The sequence below is a fragment of the Phalaenopsis equestris genome, unplaced genomic scaffold (assembly GCF_001263595.1).
Source record: "Phalaenopsis equestris unplaced genomic scaffold, ASM126359v1 Scaffold000535, whole genome shotgun sequence".
NCBI lineage: Eukaryota > Viridiplantae > Streptophyta > Magnoliopsida > Asparagales > Orchidaceae > Phalaenopsis > Phalaenopsis equestris.
In genome coordinates this window covers 407,833-434,130 of record NW_018164975.1, presented here as the reverse complement: position 1 = coordinate 434,130, position 26,298 = coordinate 407,833, and the positions used below count along the sequence as shown (strand labels likewise).

Genomic DNA, 26,298 nt, shown 5'->3' with positions numbered 1-26,298 from the left:
TGTTATTATCATAAAAATTTATATCTTCCAAAGTAAGACTTGATGGTAGTAAACTAGAATTAACCTTAGAGATTTCTTACTACACTTCTCTGTGGGATCGATACTAGGGCTTTTTAAAGAAAACTTTATATTACTTAAAGCGATACGTGCACTTGCGTAGAACCCCTAGTGTTTGCACATTAAATACTTAATATAAATTAAATAGCTTCATCAAATAGCATTTAGAGCCCCATAGTGCACGAAACAAGCCTAACACACAAATATTACTGATTTCATGCCTGGATTAACCGAATCTAACACGGAACAATGACATGGCACAAAAAGAAAAAAAAAAAAAAAAAAGAGAATTCAATAAGGGAGCAAAGGAACAAGAAAATAAAAGTAGACTGATATTTTCTCTTTCGAATGATGAGCGATTTATCGCAATCTATGTTACTCTAATACATTATCTAGAAGAAACAACTACTAGGCTACCTCCAATCCCTAACAATTACATCCTGCAAAGCATGAACTGAGATAAAATGCTAACCCCTTCCATCATTACCAGAAAAAAAAATTGATACTATTGCAATTAAGATTAAAACCACGAACAATTAAGTCAAAAAAGAGTGCAAGAGGGCACCGTCATCTAAAGTTGCAGCACTGGGCTCGGCCTCGGGCTAGTTTATCCCATAGACAGATCATTTGCCTTGGAGATTGGTAATGTGAAGTGTAATAGTTGTCCATGCAGCCATACTGGCAGAACTTCCAGTTATGTGAGTATTGAACCGGGGTGGAAGCATTGAACTCCTCAACCCACATTCCCATGCTCACATCTTCCATCTTGAACATCTGTTAAGAACTTCACATGGTAAGTAATGCAAATGTTTATGGTCAACAGATGTTGATGATTTCATGGTTATCAAGCCTACCCTCAGGGTTTGATTGGCATGTTTAGCGACAATAAACCTTGCAATGTCGCTCGAAATTACATATCCAGGTCCGTTGGCGTATGGAGGATATATATCTTCCGGCCATTCCTGCATTTAGTTGAATCAACAATGCATAAATTTTGTTCAACGAAATAATGAGTGATTATTACTAGTTTGCTAACAGTTCTTATGTATATGCATATCAGACACCTAGCCTTCTGACTTTTACATTTATAGCAGTTAAAACTTTTATATCACATAAAAATATCATTAATACTAACTTTGAAAAGTTAAATAAACATTTTCAAGCATAGGTAAAGTGTTATGAATGTAAAAATTAAAGTTTAGGTGTTAAGAATTGTGTGGAATGTATGTAAATCTATCTAAAAAAATAATTATTTTTCATCAGCTAACCTCATATGTTACTGCCCATTTTCCATTCCGAAGCGGCCTGTGCAAGAGGTTGAGATTACCCATATAAAGGGGTTTCTTGCCGGCAGCATTATTCATCTCCCTGAGTACAACATCTAGCCTAACAAATGTGTCATCATCACATTTCATGATGTATGCAGCAGTCAGGTTTTGTACCTGCGGAATATAGGGACCTCAGTTGTGTAACGTAACCAAAATTTCATGAGTTAACCACACATTGGCAGAAGCGATTGCACATGACATTTGAAGAAAGATGAGCACTAAGGGAAATTTATCTCACCCCAAATTCACAAATGGCAACAGTTTTTAGAACCACTAGTTCATAGCGATCCATAAAGGGTAGGATGACAATGTCTCCAAAATAATCTGCTTCCCTCTTTAGAACTACATTAACCTCCATCCTTGGACTCTGTAAATAAAGTTTAAAAGAAGTATCGAGGTTTAGTATGCTAAAAAGTGAAAAGCAAAAGTTGGAGAAAGTGTACTTTGCAATAATGGTTCTTTAAATTTTGGGGATTAGTTAACATTTATTCTGAACTAGATGCATAATTATCTTGGTCTATCCTTACCTTCGACATATTTCATATTAATTATACCTCCCCGTATAACTTGTCCTAATGTTCTCCTCTGAACATACACAAATTACTCGAGAATATTTTTAATGATCTTATCTTTAATAGACTAAATCCACATAATCTTCATAACACCGCGCTTCTTCCCAGTTTTACATTAACGTCAACCTTCTCATTTCTATCACAACTTGGTTCTCCTTGACTTTCTGAGTAGCAGAACTGTCAGATGCTCACAATACATCAGGAGGTGATATCAAATATACCTATAAAATTTACATATTCTTTTATTACTTCATCACTTGAGACACCTCTCTAGTTTAACCATGAAAGTTTGATTATGCAAGTCTACAATTTCATTCTATATTAACTAGAAGCACAACCTTGTGTATAATTTTTTTAGCACGGGCATAAAAATCACATACATTATTTGGACGAATTGCAAATTAGATGTTTACAATTAAAAAAATTAACTAGCAGGAATTTATCAATCTACTATAATATATAAAGACATTTGAAATTTCAGGGGGTGGGAGGGCATGCACCTGCTTCTTGATTGGGACTGATACTTTTGTGGCCCATATAATAGAGCCAAGCTATTTGTCCATCACATGAAGTTATCATCCTAGTACAAGATTAGTTGACTATGTTCAATATATGGTAAAAGTTCATCCCATTTTTAACAAATTATATGCAACTTATCTTCTGAATCTTACCCTATCATGTTGCGATGGAATATGCAATAATGCGAAAAATAAAAACACCAATTCGAGAAATCCAAAATAGAAGAGATCAAACAGAAACACAATAAAGTAATCTAAAAAAAGAACACAAGGATTTACGTAGGCTAAAATTAAGCGGTAGAAAATCACGAAACCACAACACAAAAAAAATTCACCATGAATAGGAGAAATTTACATATTACAGCACTCAGATTTTCTCTCTAAAATCAAACTTACAGAAGATTGCTTCAAACCTTCCTCTCGATCTCACAACCCTCACTATGAAATCAAACTCCCGACAATTCACCTTCGCAAAGAAAACTATTAAAAAACACCACACACGAGTAAAGTCCTTCGTCGCTCGAATCAAAAACTTAAGAACCGAAACAAGATAACAATCTTTCTTAGCATAACCATGCCGAGACCAATATAATTATTCCAGGCACTCGTTCTTTTGCGTGATCATGAGAGAAGCAACAACATAACTCGCCTGGTTGCAGCATAGTCATGCCGCCAAGTGTAACTATGCCCATTTCACTATGCCCATTTCAGGTGTAGCTACACCATGCTACAGGCGCAAGAGCGCCCCATTGGAGGCGCAAGAGTTTGGATGTTATGTGTTGCAGGCTTCAGATTCCAAAAATCTCCTACTTGGAGGCAGATAGCACATGCTACATGTCCAATAAATCTGCATCTCCAACTGTACCATTTGTATAGTGTTGCACCGTAACATGGTGTACCCCCGGTCTCAACCATCATGGACTTCAACTGAAACCAAGCATAGCTCCAACTTCTTGATAGTCACCACCTTAGTCAACATGTGTGCAGCATTCTTAGTATGTATCTTCTCCAAAAGTAACTGCCCATCTTCTAAGAGAGGGCGAATAAAATGATGTCTCAGCTGGATATGTTTTACCCTAGCATGCAAACGAAGCTCTTAACAAGATGAATAACACTCATATTATCATTATGAAGCTTTCAAATCTTCCACTCCTCACCTAGTTCTGTCATAAAGCCATATAGTCAAATCATCTCCTTACTACCCTAAGTGCTTGCAATATATTCGACCTTCACAGTGGAAAGGCAAATAACATTATACAGTCTGAAAACCTAACTCACCGTTGTGTTCCTCAAAGTGAAAATATACCCTGTTGTACTCCTATCATCCAAATATCCTGTCAAATATGAATCTATAAGTCTTTATAGACTGATCTCTGCAATTCCATAGTAAAGAGCCTTATTGACTTTTTCTCTCAAATACCTGAGAATCCTTTTCAGCATCTCTCAATAATGTGTCTGAATTGCCCATGTACCTACTGCATATGCAATATCTGATCTTCTATAAATCATAATATACATCAGACTCCCAATTATTAAAGCATATGGAGTTCTTCTCATTTATGTTTGCTCTGCTTCAGTCTTAGACAATAGTTCCTTAGATAGCCTAAAATGACTACTCAAGGTGATGATTGGTTTTACCTTGCCCATGTTGAAGCTCTAAAGGATCCTCTAAACAACTTTAGTACACATCTCATGTTCCTGTCGATTCTCATTCCTAGGATCTTTCTGTTTGAGCCTAAATCCTTAAACTTGAACTCACTTAATAACTTTAAATCACTGATTCTCTCTATATAAACCCAATGCAATCAGCATGTCATACACATATAAAAAAATAAGAAATCATAATTACTTGAGTTTTTGACGAAGCAAGAGTAGTCCATCTGGCACTTCATGCACCCACTGTCTGGCATTAAACTATCAAATCTCTACAACACTGTCTCAGGACGTGCTTCAAGTCAAAGGTTTTTCTTCAATCTTCAGATTAAATCTTCTTTCTTTGAAACCTCATAACCATGCGGTTGCAGCACATATAATTCTCCTTTATATCTCATGAAATAATTTTTTACATACATCTGCTCCAGATGTAAATCTTCCTCTACTGCCAAACTTAGCATAATTAAGAGGGTTTTCATCTTTACAACAAGAAAAAAATTTAAGTGTAGTATAATCTTACTTCTGTTGAAACCCCTTCACAAAAATTCTTGCCTTAATGCCCCTGCTACCATTTGACTCATCTTTCAGCCTATAAACTCACTACTTGTGAAGTGCTCTTTTGTCATTTGAAAATATTGTTAAATCTCAAGTCCAATTTGACTCCAAGGACTACATTCATCATGCATGGCATGCTTCCACTCTTTTGAATCTTTAACTTAAGTGACCTCTTTAGAGCACTTTTATTCACCACTATTTGTTAGCAATAAATAAAACAAAAGAAGAACAACTCTGTGTTAGCATGATGTCTTTGCTGGAACTCTCGACATCAGTAGCAGGTGACTAGGAAACTTCTTGTGTTTCATCTAATTGAGCACTTCTTCTTGCTCCTCCCTCCTGGCCACCAGTGTCTTCTATCTCAACATATTTGAACTCTTCAGAAATGTCTAACGAGCAATCCTAAGTTATGATTTTATCCTTGTATATCTCCATTTCAATGAAAACAACATCCCTGCTCTTTATGAACTATTGATTCTGATAGTTCTAAAATTTATACCCAAATTCATCTGATTCATGCTCAATAAAAATGTACTAAATAGATTTCAAGTCAAATTTACTCTTGGCTCCTACATCAATATGTACATATGCAGAACAACTAAATACCTTCAATTGAAATATATTTATCTTTTTGTCACTCCAGACTTATTCAAGTAAGTCTTCCTTCAGGGGTACTAACGAACCACGGTTGATCAAATGCACTGCAGTGTTCATTGCTTCTATCCAAAACAGACTTAACAAGCTTGCATGCAACCTTATACTTGTGTTCATGTGCTCAACTACTCTGTTCTGCTATGGGGTTCTTGGAAAAATGAACTCATGTCTGATCTTCTCTATAGCATAGTAATTCCTAAACCTCTGACACGATACTTGCCCTTCTAAACACTTCAATTTCAAACCTGACCATTTTCTACTATGGCCTTTCACTTCTTAAAAAATTTAAATACGCCACATCTTGTTTTAAGAAGTAAACACATACCTTTTTGGTTGATCTTGAATAATGTGAAAAAGCAGTGGGAATCTACTGGAGAGTAGGATCCCACACATCAGTATTTTTATTAGAGTTTCTTTGACTTCACCATTGACCAAGCTTTGGAGAAAGAGAATTTCTTATGGTTTTCATATACACATTCTTCAACGAAATTCAAATCTACATATTCAAACCCTAGAGTTTATTCTTTGAAAGTAGAGACTTCAAACACTTTTCGCTTATATGGCCTGGCCTACAATGCAATAAACTTGCAGCCTCCATGGGTCCAGCCATATTAATGAAATCTATCATTTCATAGATGAGGTAAAGAGCGCATTCAATGCTGTCATGAGTCATCACCGTTGCCCTTAATCATCTTCCACGAGTCACATGTGACAGTAATCACGTACCCTAACAACGTCAGCTGCCTCCAGAGAACAAATTTCTCTTCAGACTTGCAACATGTCTGACATTACTAAGCTTCCAGCCTATTTCATTTGGTAACTTGATATCCACATAACTCTTTTCCACGATGTTGCAAGCAAATTTATCTCCCAAATAAAGCTTCCTTAGATCGCTCTGAGTGTAATTTTTAAACACCTATTTGTTGGAGCATGCATGAAAAGAGGGTTTTGAATCTACTATTCAAGGTTTAGTACTAGGGATAAAACTAGATAGACACCTTAAATTTCGCCAGTGGAGATTTGTCGAGATTCCTAGTCCTTCACCACCAACATTCCTTAATTTTATAGTCCTTAATTCTCTGTGGTTTTCTCTGCTTGATATGGATTTCTCTCTTTTAGACATGAATCTGTCATGTATTTTGTCAAGATTTCATCCCCTATTTTCAACATTCAATGCGAAACCTGAAGATTCATCATTCAATATATTCTACAAACTTCTTCATTCAGCACCAACCCCATAATATCATAGAACCTCAACTTCATATACAAAAAAAATTACTCACTGTCATGGCCAAACCATCACAACTATCTGATAATAAAGACTGAATTAACAATATTGTCACCTCATCATCAAATTTGATCCATATAACACAACTAGATAGTTACAGTGTTGAAATTGTTCAAGTGATTAGCCATTGAACTGTCTTCCGCCAATTTTATATTAAATAACTTCTTCATCAGAAAAATCTTATTTCAAGCAGAAGATTTTTTACATAGCTTTGTCGGTGTCTCCATGAGATACATCGTGATTATCTCATTCACTATACTGAATTTAATAGATGAAGAAAGTGGTAAACAGATCAAACTTAGAGAGGTTCGATCCAAAACTTCTCAATCCTCCATAGTCACTGATTTATGCTTCTAGGTGATTCATTGCAGCGACAAATATATTTTTTTTATGAAACAAATACTCCACTTGCATTCTCCATAATGAAAAGTTTGATCCACTGAACTTCTCTATTTTGCACATCGCTTCGTCGACCATTGCTCCACTCGAATTCGATACCCTACTCTGATATTACTTGTTGGGATAGACAATGCACTGAGGGCATCGATTGGTTCACAATCAAAACCAAACCATAAAAAATAGAAACACTCATTCAAGAAATCCAAAACAGAAAAAAAGTCAAACAAGACCAAAACAAAGTAATTTAAAAAAACGCACCGGGATTTACATGAAAAAACCTGAGAATAGAAAAAAATTACGACGACATCAAAAATTCACATTGAACGAAAAAAACTTACATATTACACCACTCAGATCTTCCCTCTAAAATTATTGGAGCTTACAAAATATCGCTCGAAACCTTCCTCTCAATCTCACAAGAGTAATCCCTCGCACCGAAATCAACCTCCCAACAATTCACGTTCACTAAGAAGCCTGTCGAGAAACCCCACACGTGAGTAAAGTCCTTCATCACTAGAATAAAAAACTTTAAAACCAAAACAAGAGAACAAACCATCTTGGTGTAACCACGCCGAGACCGATGTAATTATTTTGAATGCTCAGTCTGTTGCGCAAGCACGAGAAGCAATCGACGTAACTATGTCCAGTTGCATCATAGTCACGCCCAGCATAACTACGCTAGTTTCATGCATGGTTATGTTATGCTGCAGCCGCAGAAGCACCTCTTTGGAGGCACTCGAGTTCGGGTACTAAGTGTTGATATGTTGCAGGATCCACCCTCCAACATATCAAGATAATGCAAAATGCAAATAACATTCACCAAAGTACATCTTATTGAATGTCTTGTAAGCTCAAGAAACAACCAAAAAAATTAAAGATTTAATAATCCACAATGTCATTCAATTAAAATTTTGATTTCCATTATTATTTAGTTTCCACAACTACATCTATCACTCTCGGTAGACCTTGTTGGTATCCAAAAGAAAATTCACGATTTTAATATCAGTTGCATAGTAGGTTCCAATCAAATAATGTCTGGATCTCATTGATATTGACCTCAGAACAAGCCCTCGTATTCCTCTCCCTTGGTTCCTTCTTCTGAAATGGCACTGTTTGGATCCTCGGAGTCATGGTCGTCAAGTTACTTTTGTGGAATACTCAAGTGGTGTCGCTTTTAGTGGTTTTCTTCATTTGTTTCTTTTCTTCCACCATCTAAGCGAGCTCCATCGTCTCTCTCATTCAATGCGGTCTCAATAGTCAAAGTGTTGCTCGTATGTCAGGCTTTAGGCCTTTCATAAAGTTCCTCTCTAGTCCTGTTTCAAAAACTTCCCCCAGTCGTCCACACAATAGCTTGAACTTCTCCCTATACTTCATGACAGCCCGCTCCTAAGTCAATATATAAAATTGCTAGTATAGGTTTCTTTCCCGAATGAATCGAAAACATTCTAGAAAGCAATCATTAAATTCTGCCCACAAATGGATCAAGTATCTCGCCTCCCTCCTATGAAACCATGCTAGGGCTTCCCTTCCAAACATAACATTGCCATCGTGAGCTTCTCCTCCCCATTTAGCCCATTCGCCGAAAAATTTTGCTTCACCAGATTCACCCACTCATGTGAATCTTCCCCCTCAAATATTGGCATCTTCAATCTCCTAAACCTAGCATCATTTCCCCAACTTCGTCTCCCTTCAGTATTTACCCTCGTGCATCTAAGGTGAAACTCCTAGATCATAGTCATATCTCATTCCAGTTTCATTCCTTCTTTGAGCTCTCTGGGCACCTTGCATGGCCCCTCTGAATTTCAGCCCCACTCCCTTGATCAAAAATCTCAATATGCCCCCCTCAGAGTCCTCGGGGAAGTTCTTGATGGCGGATGCATTCCTCATGCTCTTCTCATTCGATCTTTTTCCCCTTTGATTTGGCAAAAGATCCTCCTATAGATCCTTGGTTAGCCTTGCAAATTGAGCCACTGACTAGATCTTGTGTTCGACTCAATAAACCTCTTTATCATCTCCTCCAAGCTCCTGAAGCAACTTTTTCCATGGAAGAAAACATATCATCAATTGAGAAAAACCTTCATTTTATGGTGGAAACTTTCCTCCATCCCAGATTTAATTTGCCCTAGTTCTCCTTCAATCTCACCTCCAACACATCCATTTTTTGTTGCCTCCTCACAAAGATCTTGCTTTGAAACCAATTTGATACAAACCGAAGCCAAAATGAGCGAGAAAGTGGCAATAAATATGTGGGAAAATCTAATATAGAACTAATTTGATTAATATCAAAGAAAAAAAATTAAGACATAAGAGATGATCTAAAATTTGAGAGATGGATCGTCTCTCCACAAACCTTAGATTTCATTAGGAACATGGACAAAAGAAAAGCTGCAGCAAATCAAACATAAAATAAACACTAGCTAGTTTGCCCTAACAAATACTCCCCAAAATACATTTAATCTTCCCCACAAACCCCACCTTAATTCCCCTCTTCTACGTTGTTAACAACTGTGTGGGCCCCACCCAAGGGCTGGAATAGGCCTCAAATGCTCTTAGGGCTTTCACCCCTCTCGGCTGGGCTAGCTAGTTTGGCCAGGCCAGCTGGTGTAGCTAGGTCTAGCTAGGCCAGATCAGTCTTCCCTCGACCGGTTTGTCTGCCCGGTCTACAACGAAATTCGAGAGATGGGTCGTCTCTCCACAAACCTTAGATTTCATTAGGAATATGGACAAAAGAAAAACTGCAGCAAATCAAACATAAAATAAACACTAGCTAGTTTGCCCTAATAAATACTCCCCAAAATACATTTAATCTTCCCCACAAACCCCACCTTAATTCCCCTCTTCTACGTTGTTAACAACTGTGTGGGCCCCACCCAAGGGCTGGAATAGGCCTCAAATGCTCTTAGGGCTTTCACCCCTCTCGGCTGGGCTAGCTAGTTTGGCCAGGCCAGCTGGTGTAGCTAGGTCTAGCTAGGCCAGATCAGTCTTCCCTCGACCGGTTTGTCTGCCCGGTCTACAACCCAACTAGGCGTATCAAATACAGTAGAAAAAAAATACTTGCAAGAATAAAAAAGACTAGCTAAACCAATATAGGTGATGCTACTTCGATTGACAAGAAACAAAATTTGTCAGCAAAGGCAAGAATTTTGAAGTTGCAAAGCATGATTAAATGTATGGGTCACTACCACAAAGAAACAAAAATATCAACTCCTTGAGTTGAAATATTTGAACTTGTAAAGTTTATATTTTACCCCCAAAAACTTGTTTATTGATTAACTACCCCCAGTGTTTTACAACGTGATAAAATTAAGGGGCATTTACAAACATAGCACACAATTCTGATGTATTTACATATCTCAAGCCTACTCTTTCATATTTACACAACACTCATATCGTTAATATCACTTCAAAAATAACACTATTATCACTTTTAAAAGTCAAATACACCTTTTCAATGTTTTAAGCACTGAAGTGTTATGTATGTGAATATGAAAGATTAAGTGTGAGATATGAAAATACATAAGAGTTATATCATACGTATGTAAATTTCCTTAAACAATTAAATAGCAAACAAGTGACCCGGCAAATAAAACGTCAAGTAGGATTGCCTACAGGTATTCAATGCCCTATTCAGTAGAGCAACTAAAGATTCACAAGCACTAGTCAAATTCCGAAGTAGAGCAACATGTTTGCATTCAAATATTGTCATTACATCAATGGTTCAACACCGTAAGGAGTCAACAATACACCAATTTGTTGGCATGAAGTACATAAAGGCTTCCTTTCTGATTAGGGAGGCAAGAATTTAATATAAAAATAAAAGAGACCATCATCCTCACCAGCATCGATAAAACAAGATATGCTAGATGATAGTTGCAATGCACTAGAAAATAAATATTGGATGGACCCAAACATAGAGCTGTAATAATGTTGAGAATAAAATTGAAACCTTCGATCCCTTTACACAGGTCAACCAAATTAATGGTTCACATTCCCAATGATGAAGGCAGTTAATAAGAAAATAATAACTGGAGGGATCCTGATGCGAGAGAAGTTTTAGTCTATGTGTTTTAGTTTGTTGTTGTGTCTCTCTATTTTAGCATGACATACTTGTAACTAAGAGAGTGTAGCCTTTATAAATATGAGTCATTTTGTGTGGGTTGGGATAAAGAGTTTTTGATAGGTTGTAATATCCTTTCCCGTATCCTTACGCGTTAAGAAGCGTGTTCAGTATCCTGGAGTGATGCCCAAGTGATGATCAGTCATCTTTCTATTCAATTTTTGTTTTACCTTCTTACAGTATCATCTTGGTATTAGAGTTTTTGGATTCTTGCATCCAATCCTTTCCTGAACTGGCTGAGATCGTCTCTGGAATCCTCCTGAGATTGGTTTGCGGATCGGGTTCTAGATTTCTTCAGCCCAGCTCGTGCAAGATTGGTTATTGATTCTCTCCTACACATCCCTAAACTTTCCTCTCTCAAATCTATACCATCAATCACTGGATGAACTGAGAGTTGAAACAGTCTAGTCATATCCTTGTTGACCTCTGAATTTCTTATCAGTTGTATGCACTTTTCTCCTTCCCAGAACTCTCGGAATTTTGGTCTACTATTGATGGCAGATTTTGAAGCAGCACCTTGGTGACTTCTCCGTGAAGCATGATCTCTAACCTAGCCCTGAAGGAGATCACTTTCTTCCTCCTTCCGCACGTTCGGCTGCTTTCAGCACATTCTACGCTCCAGAAAGTTTTCACAGATTCTCTGCTATCCGATTTCTCTCTAGAAACTTGGAGAGGCTTGCGGTCAAGTTTTTTGCAGCAGATTGATGTCCAAGAATCTAGTATTTCTGTCCAAGAATCGTACAGATCTTTGAGAGGCTTGCACTTGTCAGTGCATTTTTTTTTTCCAGTAATTAAAAGAAGCTGAAGATGCCGCCAAAGAGTAACAATGTCCGTCCAGCCTAAGATTTGGTTGTTGAAGAATTGCAACAAGAAACTCGTCGTCTACAAACACGATTGGCGCTTCTTCAACTGTGAGATTCGGAAGAACGACAAAATGAATAAGGAAACGAGGTGATCGATAGGAAAAAAGATAACATCTTCGACATTCAATGAGGCGTGAAAATCGATGAAAGCCTTTAGATTTTGGAATCAAAATCGACCTTTCTGATTTTGATGGAAGATTAGATCCCAATGAATTCGGCAATTGGCTACATACATTTGAATGAATTCTGGAATTCAAGGAGGTATCACAAGAACATATCGCCAAACTAGTTGTGATCAAATTGAAAAACGCCTCACTTTGGCGGGAAAACTTGAATATGATTCAACAAAAAGAAGGAAGATCCAAGATCACATCTGGACCAAGATGAAGAAAGAAATGCAATGAAAATTCTTACCCGAGCATTGCCGTCAAAAGCCTTCATCCAACTTCATAACCTTCATCAACAAGAATTATTCGCGGAGGAATATATTGTTGAATTCAAACAATTGGGGCTGAAGTGCAATCTTTTAAATAGTTGAAGTGAGAAAACCAAGGCTTTCTTGCTCAGATGACATATACATCTAAGAACGTAAAGTCTTTAGGTGATATTCCAATAGTAAGTTTTTCCTGATAATTTGCCAGTGCTACCACTGGTTCAGAAGATTGATTTTACTATTGAGCTCTGGTCAGATTCAGAGTTTGTATCCAAAGCAACATATAAAATGGCTGTTAAGGAAATATAATGGTTGAAAAGTCAATTGCAAGAATTGCAAGATAAAGGTTCATCAGACCTAACACCTCACCATGGGGAGTTATAGTATTATTCATGAAGATGGATGGGAGCACATTATTGCATGTTTTATGGGTGATCTATGACCATCTATTGCTAAGTGGATTGAGATGCTTCAAAATTAGAGCTTGAAGCCTATTGATCCAGTTCCAATAGTAATAATGTTGGAAGAGGCTTGATCATGAAATTGTCTAACGATTAAAAGCTAGGCACTCACCCAAGTGAAGTGAGAGCTCCTTCAACTACCTGGGGATTAGATTGACATCATCATTTTTCAATGCCTCTTAGTTGGCTGCTCGATAGATATCAGATTCTGAGATTGCTCAATATGAGGGAACCTATCAAGGAAAAATGAAGTGGGAGCCAGGGTTTTACTTCAATTTAAATTTATTGATATATGTAATTTTAGTTTGTTATTATGTCTCTATGTTTTAGGATGACATACTTATAATAGAAGAGTTTAACCATTATGAATATGGGTTGTTGCGTGGGCTAGGTTAGAGAGTTTTTGATTGGTTGTCATAACCTTTCTCATATGCTAAGGTAATGAAGTGTATTCAGTATCCTGGAGTGGTGCCCAGGTTGTGATCAGCTATCTTTCTTTTCAATTTTTGTTTGACCTTATTACGTTGTCAAATCCCCAAAAAAAAATATTAAGTATTGAGGCTATGAACCACACATCCTTCGATATTAAGTTAAAAGTTTGATTAAACTGGGAAATTTGTAAAAAGTAAATGGACAAATAATTTTAAACAGAAAAAGACTGAATTCAAACCTGATAAAAAATTCATAAAATTTTTAAAAAAAAATATAAAAAAATTATGTAAAAAAATTAAAAATTTTTTGCGAAAATGTTCAGGTACATGTAAATTTTACCATCATTTTGTGGCACATAATCTCTATATTTCACCTAAAAAATGCCAAATGTTGGAAAAAATATTGTTATAAATTTAAAAAAAGATAGCTAAAAAATTGGTTAAAAATATGGGAATGTTCCCAATGTTTATCAACATATACCGTTAGTAACCTTGTTGGATTCACTTAAAAATGTATCTACATGCCTTATATTTTCTTTTTTATGAATGAAGTCCCATATTTTAATGTTTTCTTCATAAGTATCACTACTTTCCCTTACGTGAGCTTTAGAATTGTACTCTATATGTGCTTATAAAGCATCTCATGCATACCAACCATTTAGAGTTGAAAGTTAACCAAAATTGAAGGAAAGGAGTTACAAATCAAGATTTAAGGAGTTGCAAAAGGAAGTGTGATAGGCAATTCACATAATATGGAATGTTATAATTTTTCTTATGAGAGAATGAGAACAATCATTTATTATTTTACATCAAATTGTCTAACGATTAAAAAGCTAGGCACTCACCCAAGTGAAGTGAGAGCTCAGAATTTCATCTATCTTAATTACAAGAAATATTCTTATAAAAAATAATATAATAATCATCTTATAAAATTATACTATAGTAATGAAAAAAAAGACATTTAGATTTTATTACATTCCAAACACTAAAATGATAAAACATTACCAAATAAACAGTCTAAAAAAAGTGCCTGCAAAGCCCAAAAATTATGTTTCAATTTTAAGCAAGCAATTAAAACTTAAATATATAACTTTGATAGCTTAAAGTTAATCTAGACTTTGTTATTATCTAATTTATCTTTTTTGTCACATACTATCTTCCTTACCCTACATTTATAACCTTGCATCTTTGTAATGCCTCCTCGATCTCATCCTCTTCATCTTCAAAATCTATTAGTTCAGAACTAGAAGGTCTTGAACCTACATTTGATACAACTTGCCTTTTAGTGATCATCTTTTTCTCTAGCTCTTGATGCCTTTCTATGTCATGCCATGTCAAATCTTCAACATCGAACATGAAGTCATGTTATACATTCAAACTGGTAGCATTCATCTTTACTCTCAAACACCTCTCATTATAATCAACAATGGCATTAAGAGATTAGATCAATAATGTTTTGCATCCCATGATGAGCCTTAGAAGCTCGATTACACTTCATATAAACTAGATCATGCAATATAAGATGATTCAATACGTTCTTAAAAAAGATTCTTGGTGTTTCCAAACATTTATTATACTTTAATACTTAAATATATGTTCTACTACATACATAATGATTATTCCTACTTTTTTTAAAAAAATAATAATAATAACAGTAAATTACATTAAATAAAGGAAAACCTCATCACCTTGCAGTTTCTAAGCTTACACCCAGGTGTTTACCTAAGCAGCACCATAGTAATAGCATATTTCTAGGAATGTGAAGCACCACAACCTTGCCTAGACTCGCCAAGATGCTTAGATAAGCTTACACCAAGGTGTTTACCTAAGCACCACAACCTTTCTAAGCTTACACAAAGGTGTTTACCTAAGCAGCACCATAGTAATAGCATACTTCTAGGAGTGTGAAGCACCACAACCTTGCCTAGACTCGCCAAGGTGCTTAGATAAGCGCCAACAGCGCCTTAAATAACATAGCTTGTTAATAGTCACAACTAAAAAGATGTTATTAAACTACTTAACAAGTCTAGATCAACCTCAATCTGATGGCCATATTTAGGAGTCAATAAGCCATTTGGTGTTTTTGAAAGGGCATGAAGCCCTCTTTTTGCCAATGTTCGCAATGAAGTTAGCATCCTAAATTTTTTTTTTAATTTTCAATCCATAAGGTCCCATATGGATGCTAACACTAATTCTAATACCGAAATCACAAAAAAAAAAATAAATAAATAAATAAAAACAAAAAAGAATAAATCATAAGACATTAACAGAATTTACCTCTATATCTCCTGTAACTTGTTTGAGCATGGGAAAAGAATCATTTAAAATATTACAAAACATAGTGCAAAAACAAAGCCATCACCATGTAAAATCTAATGTAAGAAGAGGGTTCTCTCCCCAAATGGAATAATAAATAACTATCCAAGCTGCCAATATGAAATCTTTGAAGTAGAAATGATGAAATTTGAATAGACCAGCACACATTATTGATAGGAGGAGGGGTATTTAAACCCAATTACGATAAGCATAATAAAGAAAAAAAATAAATCAGAATAAAACAACTAAGGAAAGGAAATAAACAAAATAAAGCATAATACGAAATACATAATGAGGAAATAAGAGCTAATAATAAGTAATAACGGCTAGGATTGTCGTCTCTATAATCTAATACTCATCCTCAAGTTGAAGCATGGATGTCAGTCATGTTTAACTTGAATAGTTGACCACTAGAGGACACATATGGAACACAAATCTCTCCAGACTTAATCTTTTCAATAATGAAGTGCTTTTCGATCTCCGCATGTTTGGTACGATCGTGCTGTATTAGATTGTGAGCAATGCTTATTTTAGCCTTATTATCACAGAACAACTACAACAGGATGGATGTTGGCATACGAACTTCGCGAAGGATGATGCGTAGCCAGATAGCTTCACAAATTACCAAGGATATGGACTGAAATTCAGTTTTAGCACTGCTTCGAGCAATCACAGACTGTCTTTTGTTTTTCCACGTGACAAGATTACCCCATACAAATGAGCAATACCCCGAGGTGGAATGTCGATCCCGATCCAATCAACATCTGTATAAACAACAATAGACTAAGAAGTGTGGCAGAAAAAAACAAACCCATGTCAGTTGTGCTTTTTAAATAGTGGAGAATCCGATGGACAACTTGGAAATGGTGCTCATAGGGGTCATGCATGAATTGACTTACTATACCAACAACATGACATATGTCGTGGCAAGTATGGGTGAGGTAGATGAGTTTTCCCACAAGTTGCCAGCAATGAGTCTTGTTGACAGACACATCATTTAGAATATCAAACAATTTTTCATTTAGACCCATAAGAACATCAACAGGATTGAACAGAAGAATGTTGTTTTCTGTCAAGCGATCAATCATATATTTGTGCTGAAACAGGCAAATGCCCCGAGATGACCGAGTCACTTTCATGCCTAAGAAGTACCAGAGAGATTAAAAATAATGTCTTTTAAGAACTCTAGTGTTGAGAGATCATTACCTGTAAGAATAATATTATCAACATAGATAATAAGGATAGCTACCTGGCCATTGGAGCAAACTTCTCCTCATAATCAACTCCGTAGTCCGTGAGTCCCTTTGGTAACCAATCGTGTCTTGTTGCATTCAAAGGACCCGTCAGAATTGAACTTGGTGTTGAAAATTCAGCGAAACCCTAAAGCTTTCTTAGGCCGAGAAAGCTCCACGACGTCCCATGTATGGTTCCACTGAAGAGCATTCATCTCCTCTATTACTGTCAATTTCCAGGATGAATCAGCAAGATCAATCGCAATAGTAGCAGGGATCTGATAGTTCACCAGGGCAGTAGCAAATGCTCTATAGGTGAGCGATAAACCGTGGAAAGAGACATTTTGCCATAAGATCGAGGGAGCATATCTGATTGCATACCTTGATTGGAGAACTCACCTCCTCATTCGGAGGTACGATCGTGCTAAGGATGTCGCCTGAAGTAGAGTCAAGGTTCTGTAAGGAGTTAACAAACTCCAGAGTAAGAGCATTGGAACGAGTGTGTCAAGTCAGACATGGATAGGGGAAGAAGGAGATGGTGCACTCACAGGGACAGGGGATTCCTCAGTGGCAGGAACAATGGGGGGAACATCTTTTGGTGCAAGATAAGGGTCAGTGTCTAAGAACCCAATCTCCCCCTCACTAGGGGCCAAGTTCGAAAAATATGGAACACTTTCAAGGAAGGAGACATCAACACTTGCATAAATTTTGTTAGTGGTTGGATCTCGACACTGATACTTCTTCTGAGTTGCAGAGTATCGAAGTAGGATACATTTTATGGATCCGATATCAAGTTTGCTCCGAGTAGAGGCAGTGTTCTGAACAAAGGTAGTGCACCTAAAAACTTTGGGATCTAATGTGGAGAAAATCTGATTGATAATGAAGCATGACATTGAGACTGTTAAGGTTCGAAACTTGTGAATTTTGAAGCGCACTATTTATGAGATAGGTGGCGGTTAGAATTGCATCGCTTCAAAGCGTTTCAGGACATTGGATAGAAATATAATGAAGTGAGCAATGTCGAGGAGGTAGCGATTTTTTCTCCTGGCTACCTTATTTTGTTGCGGAGTGTCCGTGCAAGAACTATGGTGGAGAATTCCTTTACTAACCAAAAATTCACTCAAAATAGAGTTAAAAAAGTCACGATCATTGTCGGTCCTAAGGACCTGAATGGGAGTTTTGAATTGAGTTAAGACAAAGGTGTAGAAGTTTTAGAAGGTTACAACGACTTACGATTTGTCTATTAAAATGGAGACCCATGTCAATTGAGTGCAGTCATCAATTAAGGTCATGAATCATAGTTTATTGATGTAGTTGAAAGTGCAAGAAAAATCCGCGACTTACGATTTGTCTATTAAAATAGAGACCCATGTCAATTGAGTGCAATCATCAATTAAGGTCATGAATCACAGTTTATTGATGTAGTTGAAAGTGCAAGAAAAATCCCTTATGTCACTATGAATGAGGGAGAAAGGAGCGGAAGGTGTGTAGTTGTGAGGTGGGCAATGGTCCCAGTGATGCTTGGCTGACATGTCTAACAACAATCGGGGAACATGTAAAATAGACTCCAGAGTTTAACCGATCGTTAGTACAACCAACCCTTTGCCAATAATGAGACTACATGATCCATTGACAATCATGACAGGAATTTTTTCAGAGCATGAATCGTAAGTTAAGCAGTCAGTCAGGTGATCTGTGGCACCTAAATCAATAATTCACGAACTAGAAGAGAAATAAATTGTGAGAGCAATTGGAAGAGTACATTGTCGGATGTGAGAGGTTGATGGACCCGCAGAGTCTTGATTGGCTCCAAGAAGCTTGATCAATTGCTCCATCTGATTCTTTGGGGATTTGGAGGATTCTAAGATGTTTCAGATAGAAGTCGGCTGAGTCGTGCCTTGTTTGATCTTCGCGTTGAGTCCCTTGGCTGCAAAAGATTTTGCCGAAGGATTGTATGTCGGCTTACCGTGAAGTTTGTCCCGAGTGTGGTTGGGTTTATGACAGTAATCACAAGTGAGGTGACCAGTCCGATGTAGCATAGACAAGGGCTAAGCACTATTGGAGATAAAGGTGGACGATTCAGCTGAAGGAGTAGAAATGTCAAGCATGACAAGCCTCCCGCTTTCTTTCCGACGAATCTCGGTCAAAACAACGGGTGGAAGAAAGGGGATCCCAACCAAGAATATGGCCTTCATCAAGTTTGTTAAGGCTAATAAGGAATTGGAACATACGATCCTTTGCTACAATCTACTAGAAGAGGGATAAGTCAATCGGAGAATCCCAAATGTAGTCGTAGTACAGGTTACATTTCATCCATGGTGAAACAAGATCATTATAGTACTGGGTCACGACCCTTGACCTCTTTTTTGTCTCCCGAATATTCTTAGATACCTCATAGAGTTGGTCGAAATTTCTTACATCCGAATAGGTATCGTGGGCACCCGTCCAGGGGCACTAGCTATAGGAAGAAACATATATGACCAACCAATCGAACTCTCCATGGAGTTGATCAGCCATGGCATTACCATGGAGTTCTCCTCTTACCAAGCTCCATATGTCAGGTCAGTCTTTGAAGGCTTACAAACTATATCTGTGAGGTAACCAAACTTCTCACGTCCTTTGATGAACAAAGACACTACTTGGGACCACTGGAGAAATTTACTGTTGTTTAGGTTATAGGTTGTGATTAAGAAATTCATGTTGGTTTCTGATCCTCCGATCAGCACGGGAGCAGGGTTTAAAGCCGATCTTCTAGTGGAGTCAAGAACACCTTTTGAGGGTGACTAATTAAAAGAATCAGCCATAACTCCAACTGAGCCAAAGGAGCCAACGATGAATTTTGGTAGAATCACAAGGCACGAAAACAACGTTGGGCAGAAACCCTTTTGCAGAAATTGCAGAAATTGCAGAAATTGCAGAAATTGCAGGAACCCTTTTTACAGAATAGCGACAGGAGTAGAAACTGTCAGACCAACAGGTATAGGTAGCAGGAACCCTTCTTACAGAATACGACAGGAGTAGAAACTGTCAGACCAACAGGTATAGAAACCGAAACAACGACAATTGCGTGTAGCAGAAACAGCAGCAAAAAAAGGAACAACGGCAACTTCCTCAACGGCAAAAAAGAACAGCGGCAACTGCAAGTAGCAGGAACAACAGCAAAAAGGTAAACAATGCAGGAATAGCAACAAAAAATAAAAAAAGAAAGAACAACAGCAAAAAAAAGAATAGCGACAAAAAGGAACAACATGCTGAACAGCGGCAAAAAAGAGGAGGCCCGTTGATGTGCTTGAACCTGCAGATAGGTCGGTTGCTAGGAGAAGAAGTCGGCTACTGAAACCAGGGTTAGGCTCTGATACCATGATGAAATTTTGAATAAAATAACACATTATTGACAGGAGGGGTATTTAATCCCAATTATAATAGGCATAATAAAGGAAAGTAATAAATCAGAATAAAACAACTAAGTAAAGAAATAAAACAGAATAAAGCAAAATAGGAAATACATAATGAGGGAACAAGGGTAAATAATAAGTAATAACGGCTAAGGATTATCGTCATTATAATCTGATAAGAAATATAAAGTCCTCGATTAGGGCAAAGTCTAGATGCTTTGCTCCATTCATTGCTTAAACAGTCTCATGAAAAATCACATTTGATGCTTATTTATCAAGGCTAAAGCAAGCCATTTCAAAGCTTAAGGTTCAACACAACTTTAATGGAGTGTTTCTCCAAAATGTATGTCAATTCAATTCAAATAATATTAAAGTTCAAACACTTTCATGGTTTGACAAAATTCATATACATATCTTTTCATTAGTTATTTTCATAAAAAAAGCATCATTACAATTGATCTTCCTGGCATAAAGCAAAATTATATGTTAGATACTAATATCATTTCATTTAAATTTTTATTTAATCTCTCTCTCATGACTTTATTGTATAGCTTATAAGATGAAGCCCATATAGGTACCACAAACATGTAAATCTTTCTTAGTCATGATAATGGATAGTCATTTCACTCTTACTCAATTTAAGAAGATGGCAATACTATATCTCCAATATCTCTCCTAATATAATCATTTGAGATAAAGCTTTACCCAAATGCATCTTATTCAAAGCAAATCAAACCCCACTTGTTCATTGAATTTAAATTTGAATGGGGTGTCAATATATAATAAAGCTACTAAACAACATAATTGATTTGTGTTTAAAAAAGAAAGGCATATTTGGACCCCACACCCTAGACATAACGTTCATTTCATGTGAAATACCCTCATCATGCTAGTTCATGCCCCAGCACATTCTCAATTAGTCAAAAATAAAAAAAAATAAAATAAAAAAAAGCATATAGTGCTTTTATTTGCTACAATCTCTCCAATAAAAAATAAAAAAATAAAGCATATAGTGCTTTTATTTGCTACAATCTCTCCAGCATCTTACCTCTTATAAGTTCAATTATTTTATTTATTCCTTAGGAAATTAGGTTGCTATAATCATAGCTTAAAACTAAGCATTGAAATCAATTGAATATTATTTAATTCAATTGTCATTATTTCTTCTCTTATTTTTCAGCTCTTTCCACTCAAATAGTTCTTGTTGCATCAATTCCAAGGAATAGCAAAGTCATTGGGCTTCCATTGTCCCTCTATACTTTTGTTCCCAAGCTTCAGCAGTACAAGAAAATAAAAGCAGCCTACCCACTAACACCTGTCCACATTTGTTATCCTCCACTCCATTTGGGTATAAATAGTGAATCACCTCACTAATATTTGCTGAAATTTGACTTTCAAAGGTAATGAACATCAAGCAAATATAATAATTGCAAAACAAAGGAAAAGAAAGGTCAAAGAATATAAGATAACATAATTAGTGATTTGATGATTCATTACATAGTAATATCTTTTCCTTGATCATATTACCATCATCTGGGAAGGTGGCTATCTCATAGGGAATCCTAAATCTTTGCATGCCTTTTAATGAAAGCCTAGGTTAAATAAAAATTCTAGCAGTCCATAATATTCTGCAGTATTACTTTTCAATCATTGATGTCATAATGGTATAGAATTGAGGTGCCAGATAGATTAAGGAACAGCATGTTTAAACCTATTTCAAGCTAAGAAAAGTTCAGCCTAGATAGGAATTAGCGCCATAAGTGTGGGGAGCAAAATAGCCTATGGCGTGCTGATTGTTTTTGATAACACTAACTCATAAACTTTGACTAATATGGTCATTTCACACTTCAACCATATATTTATGCAGTCATAACATTACTATCTATGCTACAAAACTAAATTAAAAAGTCCACCAAATTCAAAGAATGATTGTTATGGGCTATTAACAACTACATCTAACCAGGAATAGATTATTTTTCTTAAGTAAATTTCATCAACTCAATGAACGAAAAACATATCGACAAAATGTTAGAAACTTATTTCTAAAAGCAAAAACTGAAACAAATCAAGCGATTCTAATGATTAAAATGGTTACATTACCATGTTAAGTGGAAACTATATTTCAATTATTTTCTTGCAAATGGCAATGACAATTTTACTTCAGGACACTACCCAATCCTATAGGTACAACGAAAAAAGATTCCTACATCTATACTTCAGCCAGCCATGGAGTACTGTTGTGTAAAAAGCACAAGAAATCTTACCAGGGCAACGAAGAACCGCACAACAACATTTGATAACTTTATGGCAGAATACTGCATCCAGGTTTTTCTAACAGCCATCCGTTCTGCAAAATGATTGGTAGCAGATAGAATGCCAATGAAAAGTTCAATTGGTTGTTGCGGAAGAGGGTCGGACTTCCATACTTCTGAAAGTTCCAAGACTTGCTGACGTGAAAAACTAGGATGTGATTGGGGAAGAGAAGTGGCAAATACTGAATGTACATCTATATTTCCTTTGATTGCTAAACCTGTAGCATCTTCAAGAGTAAACCCCTAGAAAAGTGGGCACAAGATAGTAAAATACTTAATTGTTAGTTCTAATCTAAAAAATTGAACATATGAATCTAAAAACGAAAACAAGAGGAGTCTTCAAAAGAATTATGAAAATGTACCGGCCTATATGGGAATGAAGTCAAATGCCGGCCTCCAACAAAAGTGTGATATCCTTCTATGCCAGCACGAAATGTCAGAACAAATAACCTGCCCTCCATAAAAGAGAAAGGCCACGTCATTTCTGGCTTCTTTGCACGACCAATGAATCGCTTCAACCAAGAGGTTGTTTTGGATTCTTTTGAATCAATAATATCACTCCGTAACCATCTCTCACATTTGCTGTATCCATCAACTGCCCAAGAGAAACACTGGAAATTATGCATTTCCAACTATAAAAAAAAGGGTTTCACGAGAAATATGGGATGTGCAACAAAGTCACCACTAAAATCTTCTCACATTTGCTGTATCCATCAACTGCCCAAAAGAAACACTGGAAATTATGCATTTCCAACTAAAAAAAAAGGGTTTCACAAAAAATATGGGATGTGCAACAAAGTCACCACTAAAATCTTTAAAAAGATTTACACAGGTAGATATGGAAACCCTCGTTTATCATACTGCCAATTCTTAAAATTTCCAACTAAGTACGAGGATATGAAAGCATCTAATGTTTCAGTTGAAAATAAATAGCATTTATTACTGTATTAAAGATAAAATCGCTTTTTTTTTCATGTCGAGATGACATCTTGAAAATATTTCTACTTGCATATTGACGTCCAAATCAAATCATAATGTGTTTATTAACATGCATCAACATTATGAAAAAAGCAAAAAATAGCGAACCACACTGACAACAACAACAACAGAAGCTGAAAAATGTTGCTCGTTTAGCATGAAGGTGTTTAGTTGGAATGTTTAGCTAAATAGTATATATATATAAACATTGCTGATCTAATAGCAAATGTCAAGTAAGTTTTGACTTTGTGAATCAGCATCTAATAATAGATAAAGAATGGCAAATATTTATAGACAGTTTTTAAAAGAAAAATGCAATGATTCAGCACAAAAATCATCAAGATAATGGAGGGAATGAAAACAACACAACTTACTAAAATATATTTATAGATAAACTAGTGGTTGTTATTAAGAGAATTCCACAACTATAATTGCAAGGTTGCAAAAGGTGGACAGATCAACATTTCCTAAAGTTACATTCGACAAATTAATTTAGAAAATAACAGTTTAGAAACAATTGAGGGTGAATAGCTCATAAATGTTCCTAGTGAGAACGTAAGTGGCCGTTCCTGTTATTATGCTATCAAAAATGATGATAGCTAAGCTCTAAACCAGAAGCTTGATATGATGCTTTCTCGTCACATAACTACATAGAACACATATGCACATAAAGGTAATAAAACATAGCAGAAAAATAAGATGACAATCGCTTTGCAAATATAAAATAACAAGCAAGTAGATGACATTGTCCAAGTACCTCATCTAACATGAAGGTAAAAGCAACATCAAAATAAAGGAAAATAAGCAAGCCCGTATGACAAGTCATGTGAGCTTGGTAGTGGTGGTGGCGGCGGCGGCGGTGGCGGCGTGACAATGGTAATCTCTTACTACTCTCAAGCAGGTACACACATTATTAAGGCATTCTTAGACGAGCATCTATCCTTGAGCCAATAACATCTGCGCGATTGCTTTTCCTTGAATTGATAGATGAATGATAATTCTTCCAATGTTGAATGCATGTTAGTTTTTGATAACAAAAACTAAAATTCGAGCATATGAAATGTGAAATGCTTCACAAGTTTGATGCCCTCATAAATAACATAAATCAAATTTATATACAAAAGATTCAAGTTCTTGACAAGTGACACAAAAGAACAAATGCAGGGTTATAAATTCATTGGCAGAAAAGAGAGAATGGATAATGAAAAAGATGAAAAGGATAATGATGAAGATTTGATTATCCCAAAGATATACATACTACATACTTGGATAATTTAACTGTATGTATGTAAGGTAAGCTATTTATCATGATTTTCAAATTTGTAATACCAATGAAACTTCAAAAATTAAGTTTACCCGCATAAATTTCATATGATGATTATTTTTAACCTCTTTGAATGTATTACATATAATTAAAATAAATTTATAAGTTAACTAGATTTACACATTTTAGTGTCTCACTTCAGTCAGGCAAGGCCCCACCAGCCTCACCCCACAACCCAAATCTTGGTTTGGCTCTCACCCCACTCCCTAGGCAAAGCCCTACTTCCAATCATTTAGAGCGCGAGAAGAAGATTCATTTGGACAAATAATTCCATTTTCTTGAGTGAACTTGATATATGCCGACAAAAAGGGTTATATGAAATGAACTGGCAAGATATTTTTCATTCGAAGTGAACTTGATATATGCTGACAAAAAGGGTTATATGAAATGAACTGGCAAGATATTTTTCATTCGTGATTTAAGTACTTCATATAGCTTGTAATATCTAAGATACCAAATAGCCTAAAACCGAAGGGAAAAAAATTACTAAAATGCATGCTTCGTATAAGCAAATTCAACTAGTGAGACCTTGAAAACCTTACTTTTGCTTGAAAAGCAAAATGCAAGCTCGTAGCTATATCTAGCATATCACTCTCCTTTGAAGCAACCTATTAACAGCAAGTTATCGACATAAAACACAGAATTTCTAATTAACACTTTAAAACATGAAAATTGAAGCTGTGGGGCCACTAAAATACCTGTATCGTCGTCATCCTTAGAAGCAATCCCATCACACCGCATTGCTTTCCCCCATTGCATTCTGTAACATGTATTGTGCTCAATGACAGGTCTATGGCTCCAATCACCCTTCACCCTTGGATTGAAGTGCAAAATCTTTGGCGGTTCCTCACCATCAACTGCCTTAAGTCCTTGCAGCTCAACGATAAACTGAGATACCATGACTATCCCTTCCCCCTGCCTCAGCTTCGCCAGCTGAGGTACAAATTCCTGATGAGCATAGTGTGGAGTACCGATCACAGTGATGGAAGAACCCACCTCGAGTCCACATGGCAGAAACATCAAGCTCTCTCCAGAGCCCGTCTCATCTTTCCCCATGGAGACAGATATGGGGCACGGCTCTTGCTTCTTTTCAAGCAACGTAGCCGGGTTCAAATCCCCTTTGTCCTCAAAATTCTCCACTTCCCTCCAAGCCTTCACTCCCAAAGTCCAAGCTTCATGAGCCATCGTCTCCAGCTCGGTGAGATTGCCACCCCAATGCTGCCGCCTCTCCATTAGAGCGCTGGTGATCCTGCCGTAGTGGTTTAAAGAATACAAGTGCTTGCCGCCGGTGGGGAGGACGATCGGGTCGCTCCCGGGCTTCGGCGGTGGGTCTCCACCATCCAGGTCGCGATGGAGCGAATCTGAGTAGGCGGAGCGGAAAAATGACCGGCTCCCCGCCCCCCCCACCCCCC

The 26,298-nt window shown here is 36.7% G+C and overlaps 1 protein-coding gene across 1 annotated transcript in view; it reads right to left on the bottom strand.

Annotated features, from left to right (window-relative positions):
* Window positions 1-365: 365 nt before the first annotated feature.
* LOC110028877 (hydroxyproline O-galactosyltransferase GALT2-like) overlaps window positions 366-26,298 on the bottom strand; it is a 26,319-nt gene continuing 386 nt past the window's right edge. Inside the window, exons 2-8 of the mRNA XM_020730903.1 lie at window positions 25,585-26,279; window positions 22,947-23,179; window positions 22,537-22,827; window positions 1,624-1,752; window positions 1,326-1,499; window positions 912-1,019; window positions 366-831 (exon numbers count right to left, since the gene is read on the bottom strand). Of these exons, the coding sequence (XP_020586562.1) occupies window positions 625-831; window positions 912-1,019; window positions 1,326-1,499; window positions 1,624-1,752; window positions 22,537-22,827; window positions 22,947-23,179; window positions 25,585-26,279 (1,837 nt within the window). The 3' untranslated portion in view covers window positions 366-624. The remainder of the gene's footprint in view (window positions 832-911; window positions 1,020-1,325; window positions 1,500-1,623; window positions 1,753-22,536; window positions 22,828-22,946; window positions 23,180-25,584; window positions 26,280-26,298) is intronic.